Raw genomic sequence first — 11937 nt, 5'->3', positions numbered from 1 at the left:
AAAAAGCCCTTACAATGCTTTGCTAAGGAGAGATAATCTCACCTGCCCATATCCGCCATCCAATTCAGGCAACATGAGGTCCAAAGAAAGCCCAAGGGATTCAAAGGCTCTGTGCAGGCTTCTAACCTCAGGTTCCCAAAATAGCATTTTCAGCTCTATCTAGTCACCAAAGAGCCTAAATATCTGCTCTTCTAAGTCTGAAAACTTTAGAAACTCCTCTCTAGCCTTGGGTACTAGGGACTTTCAGCAGTAAAAGGCAGAGAGACAAGGAATGGCCTCACTCGCAATTGCTCTCTATCACCAAGGATGGCTGTTTTCTCACCTTTGCATTTGTTTGTGGTCTTGTCCAGTATGGCCTTAGTGGAGACAATCTTTCCATAGCTAAGAGAGAAAAAAACACGAAGTGATAATCTGGGGGCAGGGATTTAGAACAGGACAGAGACTGAGACATCTGAATGAATCCATGCCCTTTCTCCACCCTCACTGATCCTACCCAAATCTTAAAAACGAAGAAGAAATCAATTTAAATGTCACACTTATCATATAAACCTACTCCCCAACGATGCCTATAAAAAATAAGTAATTGTAGTACTCCTTACAATATCAAAACATTTCTCTCTTTTTCTCCAACTAAGACTCAGAAGACTAGTTGGAAAGAGACTACTGTCTTTTCAGGAAAGAAGCTTGGTGATGTCCACATAGCAGGGTGCGTAAGGACAGAGCTTGGCCTGGAATTCTTTGAGGCCTAAAAATAATCCTCAGTATTACCTATCTTTTTTTGGACAAATATCATTCCTCTTGTGAAAAAACCTACAGACATTTCTCTTCTCTGACACCCCATTCCCTACCCCTCTATTGGCTCTAGTAGGTCAACCTGAACCCAACTGCTTTTGTTCAAATCCTGGTTCTGTCACTATGTGTGATCTTGGATAAGTCATTTAAATTTTCTGTGCCTCAGTCTCACCATCTCTAAAACAGAGATAGGATTGCTGGGAATATGAAATGAGTTCATGAATACAAAGCACTAATGCCTATCACATGGTAAGGGCGTTCAACTTTAATCTACTGCAAGTGGCTCTGTCTCCTGCTTTCCTGTATTCTAAGACTTCTATTTCTCATTGTCAGGATTTGAGTGTATTAGGAGGGGAATGGGCACAATACCAGGTGCAACAACAATGTTAAGAAATTATCCAAAACTTGACAACAAGGCAAAATGAAGACTGCATGTCCTTTCAGTGTCATTCTGGAACACTGTCTAAAAGGCCCATTCGAGGTATATTTCATTATCTAGCAAGATATTTCTCTGTTTGACTTACTATTTACTACTGATTAGGGCCCAGACTTTGTGATACATGTTAACTTGTAGATTTTTATCCAGTAGAAATACAACTAATTTCTGTCCAGTAGAAAAGATAATCCCAAAGGTTACTATCTTATTGTCCTATAGGATATGAACCAGTTTTATATGTAACCTAGCAATCTCATTCCAACATTCTTTTCTCAGTACCTATAAATACTTAATCCCTCAAATGGCTCTTTGAACCTATTTTACCATCCTACTGTTTTCCGCATTAATGAGTAAAATAAATCTTTGGCCTGTGTTCACTTATATTTGTGTGAGAGTCATGTTTTTCAACTTTTTGAAAATTATACTTTGCCAGCAGAGTCATGTGGAGTTCCCCAAACTTGAGCAGAGAAGTATCACAGGTCAGGGATTATATTTAAAGTGTTCCACTGGAAAGAAGTCTCTACATTCCACTCCAGGAGGGTGAACATATTAAAGAGACAGAACAGAAATCACTAACAAAGTCAAAAGTACAAAATTGAACTGAAAACAGTTGGCAGGGGCTGAATTTGAGACCAATACCCCAAATAAGCATTTTTTTCCTACCTTACCTCTCATCCCTAAAAAACATAGGATGATTGATATATTTGTTTCACTCCTTGGAGGCCTCTCAATAACTTTGTAGTGGGGTTTCTGTGACCCAATGGATTAGAGAGAATAAGCGAAGCTACGCCCTGGAGGCTGGGAAAAGAACACATTAAAAAGGGTGGGAGAGACGTGGATGTAGGGCTACATACTTGGATTCTTTCCCAAATTTAGGCAAAGGAAGGGGATTCATGAGACTCTAGGCCAGAGGACACACATGCTGCTATCCCTGTCAAGGCCCCAGGGTGGAGCTTGCTGTGGTCTGAGCAGCCTGAGACTAAGTTCAGAACTTCCACAGCAGCTGGCAACAGCTGGGTCACTGCCGCTTCCTCCTCAGAGGAAGGAGCCCCTCCAAGAGTACCAGGAGTTCCAGCCCCAGACTCCATACCTCCCCTTCCTGCCCACCATGGCTTAGGATCCAGCAACTTTTACTTCCCCTACAACCCAGAGAGAGACAACTGGGACAAAGGCAGGAAGTCCTTCTATGCATAGAAAACATCCTTCCTAGAAAGATTAACTCCCAGCTCAAAGCATCATGAGAGTTCTACCACCTGCTCTTCTCAGCCTCCCTTTCAGCATCACTCATCTAGCCCCCCTATTCTCTTCCTGCCTCATTCCTACTTCTCCACAGTCCCCTATTGGGCTCCTTACTTCCATCCTACATGCTGACTCTGACTATTCTCACACAGCAGAAAATAAGGCAACAGTTGGAAAAGGGCAAAATGAATGTCTAAAAGTATAGTAAAATAGAGTTGAGTTTTTTCTCCGTCTTGTGGAGTGAGAAGATTTTTGTAGCACATCATATTTAGGACAAGAAACACGGAGTATAAAAATCAAGGAACTAGATTGATATGAAACTCTTTTCCCTCATAAACCAACATTTCTGCCAATTCCCATTCCCTCCAAACATTACTAGTCCTAAACTAAGGTCCACTGAAATACTTTTCTAGCAAGGTAAGCTGTGGTAAAAGAACCAGTTTTATATATACATCTAGCCTTCAGAGATTGGGTTTGTGTAGCCTGGTGCTAGCAAAATCCATATGATTTGCATGGACCAAACCACTACTTCAGAAGAGTATGGGGTTCATAGAGTACATCTGATACCTCATACAACTAAATTTTGGGGCAAAATGCTCTGCCTCTCCAGGATTTGAAACACCGAAATTTATATATACTGTTATGGGAGTGTCAATTACTTTAACCACTTCAGAAAAATTATTTAGCAGTATTTACAAACTGGACAAATGTATATCCTGAGTCAGCAACTTTACACCTAGGTATATACCCAATATAAATGTGTACACACATACACCAAAAAACATGTTCAAGTTCATAGCAGCACTATTCACATTCAAGTAGGTGCCTTTGGGGATGGGGAGGAGATAGGAACTGAGAGGCAGACTTCTGAAGAGCTGGTAATGTTCTATTTCTTTATCTGATAACAAGGGTGTATTCACCTTGTGAACACTCACTGTTGTATATATACTTATGATTTGTGCACTTTATGTACACTTGTTATACTTCAAAAGTTTTAAAAGATGGTAAATTTATAGTCTAAGGTTCCCATTTCTATCTCTTTCTACCATTCACTTACCCAAATTCAATTTTCCTTCTCTCCATTAATGTCCCCATCCCACCCCAGACTTTTTCCTCTAATCATTCCCCCAACTATCTTATTTGAAACACATATTTTTCTGCCAAATGGAATTGAGCTAGCATTTCTGCACCCTTGCAATTTTTCAAGCATTCCTAAATGAGCTAATTCCACAGTAGTTTTCTTCACCTCATGACTCAAAACTACTCTAAAGAACCCCAAAAGTCTTTAAAGGAAGATGCAGAGTAAACAGCCTCTTTCTCCACCTTCTTCTTTATCTACTAATTTGAGGACTCCTCTGGTTCACTGTGACTATCTCCAGCAGCAGAAAATCTTCTAAGTAAGTATATAATTCAATTGGCTAGTCCCACTTTCTTCTAGCCCCACTGCCAGTTCTCACTGCCTTATAATCAATATCTTTGGAGAAACTGAACATTTCTCTTCAAGATGTAAGAATAGGAATCTTTCCACTAAGACCATCAATTCTAGATACCTGCAGGAAACAAAATCATATACCAGGCTTCAAAGGCCAGCCCTATCTTGGCTTTCCTCAGAAGAACACACAAAGGTTTTATATATTAGTAACAGGTAGAATTTCTTTAAGAGGGGCTGTTGAGAAACCTCATGACTATGCAGAATAATATTGCATTTCAGGATAAGAGTATCTGGCAAGAAACTGGCATCACCAAATCTGTATTGTTCCTGGAAGCCTACCCACACATACCCCAACTTACGACTGACACAACTTGACAAGGTCCTGGTCAGTAGTGCCTGGCTGCAACCCCCGGATGTAGAGGTTGGTTTTGCTCAGCTGGTCATTGCCATTGTTCCCATTGCTACTATTAGGGGTACTGCTGCTTGGACTAGGTGGTGCCATCTGCTGAGATAATGACACATATGCCTGCAGGGAGACACAAGGAACAGAAGATCAAAAGACCTATATATATAGATGCTGGAGAGTGAGAAAGATCCTGGTCCCTTGGAAAGGATGACTCCAAATTTTAACAGCAATGAACTCGATAGGAGAGCTTAAAAAAACCTAAAGGAATTCCTCTCTGCCATAGAATAAGTAAATACATAACTGTCCTACCTATCTTTCAACAGTATAACGAGAGGCCAAAATAAGCTTGTTAAATGTTTTTTTTAAAGGTACTTTGTTATAGTGGAATGTTTTTATCACACAGATGCTAGAGAACACAATGTATGCCTCTTAAGTAAACTGAGACAGGACTTATAAAATCTAGATTCCACTCAAAAATGATGAAGAGGAAATAATAAAAATTTAGCAAATCATGAAACATAAATAAATTGAACATAGATTATTTACAAAACTGTAAAATATGATAACTGCAAAATACCTGCAGGAACTTGAAATTATTATAAACTTAGGTAAATAAAATAAAATACTAATTACCATGTCAGCTAATTAAAAAAATGAAGTTTTTTACAATACTAATAGGCGCTTAGTCATAAATTATTTACAAGTTTTAAAGGTTTAAATAAATTAGCAATAGATATATTATGGTTAAGGAAATCCAAGATTGGGGGTGAAACATCTCTAATTTTTCATTATTGATACAAGGGCAGGCAATCAGACTCTGCTAAACATTTTTTAGATACTTCTGTTAGAGACAAAATACCAGGCTGGCTGGAACATGGATCTATCCCTTCACGGAATATTTTATATCCTTATGCTCAAATCAGGCTTTTAGTGTTCACATCTATATTTGGTTCATAATATTCTAAATTTGCATAATTATCTGTAATAGAGTGCATTTTACTATATCACACTAATATTCCAGTTCTCCCTTGGCTGAAAGCACTTGATAGTATAAATCTATCTGAAATTACTTTAAATGCCAGTTTCATCTCCGGGTTCCTCCCCTGCCCCACCACGTCCTTTCTTTTTGGTGGTGGTGATGGTGAGGAATTAGATTAGTAAGAGAAGGAAAAGAGAACCACGAATATCAAAGAGGGAAAATTTTCCTTCCACAGAATCTTAATTAATGTGAAATGTGCCTCTTACAGTTCATGCCTCCGATCTTTAGAAAATATGTTGATGCAGGTATTTCCCTATCCGTATCAGTACAGGCATACCTCAGAGATATCACAGGTTTGGTTCTAGACCACCATAATAAAATGAATATCATAATAAAGTGAGTCACAAATTTTTTGGTTTCCCAGTGCATATAAAAGTTACATTTACACAATAGTATATTAAGGGTGCAATAGCATTATGTCTTAAAAAAAAATAATGTACTGTACATATCTTAGTTAAAAAATACTTTGTTGCTAAAAAATGCTAACCATCATCCAAACCTTCAGTGAGCTGTAATCGTTTTGCTGGAGGAGGGTCTTGCCTCAATGTTGATGGCTACCGACTGACCAAGGTGGTGGTTAATGAAGTTTAAGATGGTTGTGACAATTTCTTAAAATAAGACAACAATGTAGTTTGCCGCATCAACCGACCCTTCTACAAATGATTTTCTGTAATATGTAATGTTTGATAGCATTTTACTCACAGTAGAACTTGTTTCAAAATTGGAGTCAATCCTCTCAAACCCTGCCGCTGCTGTATCAACTAAATGTAACATTCTAAACTCCCGTTGTCATTTCAACAATCTTCACAGCATCTCAAAGGAGTAGATTCCATCTTGAGAAAACACTTTCTTTGCTCATCCATAAGAAGCAACTTCTCATCCATTAAAGGTTTATCATGAGATTGCAGCAATTCAGTCATATCTTCAGGCTTCGTTTCTAATTCTAGTTCTCTTGCTTTTCCACCACATCTGCAGTTACTTCCTCCACTGAAGTCTTAAACCCCTCAAAGTAATCCATAAGGGTTGGAATCAACTTCTTCCAAACTCCTGTTAATGTTGATATTTTGACTTTTACCATTAATCACAAATGTTCTTAATGGCACAGAGAATGCTAAATCCTTTCCAGAAGGTTTTCAATTTATTTTGCCCAGGTCCATCAGAGGAATCGCTAACTATGGCAACAATATAGACTTACAAAATATATTTCTTAAATAATAAGACATGAAAGTCAAAATTACTCCTTGACCCATAGGCCCCAGAATGAATGTTGTATTAGTAGCCATGAAAACAACATTAATTTCCTCATACATCTCCATCAGAGCTCTTGAGTGAATTGTTAATGAACAGTAATATTTTGAAAGGAATCTTTTTTTTTTTTTCTGTGCAGGAGGTCTCAACAGTAGGCTTAAAATATTCAGTAAACTATACTGTAAACAGATATGCTGTTATTCAGGCTTTGTTGTTCTGTTTATAGCGCACGGGCAGTGTAAATTTAGCATAAATCTACTTAAGGGCCCTAGGATTTGGGGAATGATAAGTGAACAGTGGCTTCAACTCCAAAGTCACCAGCTGTATTAGTCCCTAACAAGAGAATTAACCTGTCCCTTGAAGCTTTGAAGCCACGCATTGACTTCTCTCTAGCTAGGAAAGTCCTAGATGGCATCTTCTTCTAATATAGGGCTGTTTCATCTACATTGAAAATCTGTTGTTCAGTGTAGCTACCTTAATTAATTATCATGGCTAGACCTTCTGGATAACTTGCTGTAGCTTCTACATCAGCACTTGTTGCTTCGCCTTGTACTTTTTGTGTTATGGAGACAGCTTCTTTCCCTAAATTGAACCAACCTCTGCTAGCTTCAAACTTTTCTTCTACAGCTCTTCACCTGTGTCAGTCTTCACAGTATTGAAGAGAGTTATGGCCTTGCTCTAGATTAAGCTTTGGCTTAAGAGAATGTTGTGGCTGGTTTGATATTCTATCCAGAACACTAAAACTTTCTCCATATCGGCAATAAGGCTGTTTTGCTGTCTTATCATTCATATGTTCACTGAAGTAGCACTTTTAATTTGTATTCACAACTTGGCTAACAAGTTGGTGCAAGAAGCCTAGCTTTCAGCCTGTTTCAGCTTTTGACACACCTCCCTCACTAAGCCAAATCATTTTTACCTTTTGATTTAAAATGAGAGATTTACAACTCTTCCTGTCACTTGGACATTTTGAGGCCATTGTAGGGTTATTAATTGGCCTAATTTCACTATTGTATATCTCAGGGAATAGGGAGGACAAAGGAAAGAGAGAGAGATAGGAGAATGGGTGGTCAGTGGAACAGTCAGAACATATACAACATTTATTAATTAAGTTTGCTGTCTTATATATGAGTGTTGTTTGTGGCATCTTCAAACAATTACAATAGTAACATCGAAGATCACTAATCACAGATCATCATAACACATATAATAATAATTAAAAAGTTCGAAATATTACGAGAATTACCAAAAAGGAACAGAGACATGAAGTGAGCAAACGCTGTTGGAAAAATGGCCCAGTAGACTTGCTTGATATATGGTTGCCACAAACCTTCAATCTGTAAAAAAATACAATATCTGGGAAGCACAATAAAGCAAAACACAATAAAACAAAGTATGCCTGTATACCACTATGGAAAATCATCAATTCATAAAGGAAGACAGCAAGAGAAGAAGAAAGGAAATAAAATTGTCAATTCACAAAGGAAGACAGCAAGAGAGGAAAAAAGGAACTATAAAACAGCCAGAAAACAATTAAAAAGATGGAAACAATAAGTCCTTATTTAGTAATAATAACTTTAAATGTAAATGGATTAAGTTCTCCAATCAAAAAGCACAGAGTGGCTGAATGGATAAAAAACAAGATCAAACTATATGCTGCCTAGAGAAGATTCACTCCAGCTACAAGGACACAAATAGGAACAAAGTAAAAGTTGGTAAAAGATATTCCATGCACATGAAAACCAAAAGAGAGCAAGGATAACTATACTTATATCAGAAAAAAATAGACTTTAAGTGAAAAACTGTAACAAGAGACAAAGAAGGTTGTTATATAATGATAAAGGGGTCAATTCGTCAAGGCGGTATAACAATCATAATCATATATACATCCACTATCAGAGCACATAGATAGATTAAGCAAATACTAACAGAGCTACAATACAATAATAGTAGAGGACTTCAATATCCCTCTTTCCACAATGGATAAATCACCCAGACAAAAAAAATCAATATATAAATATTGGACTTGAACTATGCTTTAGACCAAATAGACCTAAAAGAACATTCCATCTAAAAGCAACAGAATACACATTTTTCTCAAGTGCACAGGGAACATTCTCCAGGATAACACTCATGTTGGGTCACAAAACAAGTCTCAGCAAATTTAAGATACCAAGTATCTTTTATGAACAAAATGGTATAAAACTAGAAATCAATAACAGGAGGAAAACTGGAAAATTTGCAAATATGTGGAAATTAAACTGAACAATTTATGGGTCAAAGGTGAAATAACAAAATATCTTCAAACAAACAAAAATGGAAACGCAACATACCAAAACTTACGGATGCAGCAAAAGCAGTTTTAAGGGGGAATTTAATAGCGGTAAGAAACATGAAGAAAATATCTCAAATAGACAACCTCAAGGAACTGGAACTAGAAAAAGAAGACCAAATTAAGCCCAAAGTTAGCAAGAAAAAGGAGAGAAACATCAAAGCAGAAATAGAGAATAGAAAAACAATAGAGAAGATCAACAAAACTAAGTGTTTGTTATTTGAAAAGATAAACAAAATTGACAAACCTTTAGCTAGACTTTCCAAGAAAAAGAGAGGACTCTAATAAAATTATAAATGAAAGAAGAAATATTACAACTGATACCACAGAAATACAAAGAACCATAAGAGATTGCTATGAACAATTACACATCATCAAATTAAATAAATTCCTAAACAATCTACCAAGTCTTAACCATGAAAAAATAGAACATTAAATAAATTCCTAAACAATCTACCAAGTCTTAACCATGAAAAAATAGAAAATCTGAATAGATTAGTAACAGAAGACTGAATCAGCAATCAAACACTTCCCAACAATATAATAAAGGCCATATATGACAAACCCAGGACCAGACAGTTTCACAGGAGAATTCTACCAAACATCTAAAGGAGATTTAATACAAATTCTTCTCAAACTCTTCCAAAAAACTGAAGAGGTGGGAACACTCCCACTTATTTTACAAGGCCAGCATCACCCAGATACCAAAGCCACGTAAGGACACTACAAGAAAAAAACAGACCAAAATCCCTGATGAACACAGACGAAAAAATTCTCAACAAAATACTAGCAAACAAATTCAACAGTACATAAAAAGATCATGCACCATGATCAAGTCAGATTTATCCCTGGGAATGCAAGGATGGTTCAACATACACAAATCAATAAATATGACACACCACATTAAAAGATCAAAAGACAAAAATCATCTGATCATCTCAATAAGTGCAGAAAGAGCAACTGACAAAATTCAACATTCTTTCATGATAAAAATGCTCAACAAATTGGGCATAGAAGGGACATATCTCAACATAATTAAGGTAATATATGACAAGCTCACAGCTAATATCATACTCAATGGTAACAGGTTGAAAGCTTTTCGTCAATCAGGAACAAGACAAGGGTGCTCACTCTGACCACTCCTATTCAAAATAGTACTGGAAGTCCTAACCAGAGCAATTTGGCAAAAAAAAAAATAAAAGAAAAAGAAAGAAAGAAAAAAGTCATCCAAATCAAAAAGGAAAAAGTAAAATGATCTGTTTGCTGATGACATGATCTTGTATACAGAAAATCCTGAAGATGCCACCAAAAAAGTGTGAGACCTATAAACGAATTCAGTAAAGTTTCAGGATACATAATAAACAAACAAAAATCAGTTGCATTTCTATACACTTACAATGAAATCAATTGCATTTCTATATATTACCTGAAAAAAAAAGAACAATTTTATTTATAATAGCATCAAAAACAATAAAATACTTAGGAATAAATTAAACAATGAGGCAAAAGAGTTGTACATTGAAAACTACAAAACATTGCTAAAAAAGAAATGGAAGGAGAGACAAGTAAATGGAAAGATATCCCATGTTCATGGATCAGAAGAGTTAATGTTAAAATGTCTATACTACCCAAAGCCATCTACAGATTCAATGCAATATCTATCAAAATTCAAATGGCATTTTTCACAGAAATAGAAAAACAATACTAAAATTCATATGGAACCACTAATGACCCCAAATAGCCAAAGCAATCTTGAGAAAGAGCAAAGCTGGAGGCATCACACATCCTGATTTCAAACTACATTGCAAAGCCATAGTAATCAAAACAGTATGGTACAGGAATAAAAATAAACACAGATCAATTCGACAGAATCAAGAAACCAGAAATAAACCCACATATATGGTGAACTAATATTTGACAAGAGAGCCAAGAACAGTCAATGGGGAAAGAAATAATCTCATCAATAAACTATGCTAGGAAAGCTGGATATCTACACACAAAAGAATGAAATTGGACCCCTATCTTACATCACTCACAAAAATTAACTTGAAATGGATTAAAGACTTACACGTAAGACCTGAAACCATAAAACTCCTAGAAGAAAACTGAAAAAGTTCCTTGACATCAATCTAGGCAATAATTTTTTAGATATGACACCAAAAGCAGAAGCAACAAAAGCAAAAATCAACAAGTGAGACCACATCAAACTAAAAAGCCTCTGCACAGCAAAAGAAACAATAACAAAAATGAAAAGGTAGTCTACAGAATGGGAGAGAATATTTTCGAATCATGTATTTGATGAGTAGTTTATATCCAAAATATATAAGAAACTCATAAAACTCAATAGCAAAAAAAAAGAAGAAGAAGAATCCAATTTAAAAATGAGCAGATTTGAATTGACATTTTTCCAAAGAAAACATAAAACTGGCCAAAAGGTATATGAAAAGTGCTTAACATAACTAATCATTAAGGAAATGCAAATCAAAACCACAATGAGATACCACCTTATACCTGTTAGAATGACTGTTATAAAACAACAACAACAACGACGACAACAAAATAACAAGAAATAACAAATGCTGGCAAGGATGTGGAAAAAAGGGAACCGTGGTGCACTCTTGGTGGAAATGTAAAATTGGAACAGCTACTATGAAAAACAGTATGGAGGTTCCTCAAAAAATTTAAAATAGAACTTCGTTAGATCCAGCAATTCCACTTCTGGATATATATCCAAAGGAATTGAAATCACTATCTCAAAGAGATATCTGCACTCCCATGTTCATTGCGGTATTATTCACAATAGCCAAGACATGGAAACAACCTAAGTGTCCACTAATGGACGAGTACATAAAGAAAATGTGGCGTGTGTGTGTGTGTGTGTGTGTGTGTGTGTGTGCATGTATATATGTATATATAATGGAATATTATACTGACATGAAAAAGAAGGAAATTCTGCCATTTGCAACAACATGGATGGATTTGGAGGGCATTATGTTAAGTGAAATACATTAGAAAG

The 11937-nt window shown here is 36.2% G+C and overlaps 1 protein-coding gene and 1 long non-coding RNA gene across 5 annotated transcripts in view; one reads left to right on the top strand and one right to left on the bottom strand.

The window, feature by feature from the left end:
- Positions 1-4562, top strand: part of LOC120604928 (uncharacterized) — a 6441-nt gene extending 1879 nt beyond the window's left edge. Inside the window, exon 2 of the long non-coding RNA XR_005653449.1 lies at positions 4179-4562. This is a non-coding gene — a long non-coding RNA (uncharacterized LOC120604928). The remainder of the gene's footprint in view (positions 1-4178) is intronic.
- The window catches only part of RBMS2 (RNA binding motif single stranded interacting protein 2), a 47751-nt gene that overhangs the window by 20870 nt on the left and 14944 nt on the right, over positions 1-11937 (bottom strand). For all 4 annotated transcript variants that reach the window (XM_039865730.1, XM_039865727.1, XM_039865728.1 and 1 more), the window contains 2 exons: positions 4259-4425; positions 323-381 (listed from right to left, as the gene is read on the bottom strand). In XM_039865730.1, the coding sequence (XP_039721664.1) occupies positions 323-381; positions 4259-4401 (202 nt within the window). In that variant the 5' untranslated portion in view covers positions 4402-4425. The remainder of the gene's footprint in view (positions 1-322; positions 382-4258; positions 4426-11937) is intronic.

This window comes from Pteropus medius, unplaced genomic scaffold, assembly GCF_902729225.1.
Source record: "Pteropus medius unplaced genomic scaffold, Ma_sr-lr_union100, whole genome shotgun sequence".
Classification (NCBI taxonomy): domain Eukaryota; kingdom Metazoa; phylum Chordata; class Mammalia; order Chiroptera; family Pteropodidae; genus Pteropus; species Pteropus medius.
This window is presented reverse-complemented; position numbering and strand designations above follow the sequence as displayed.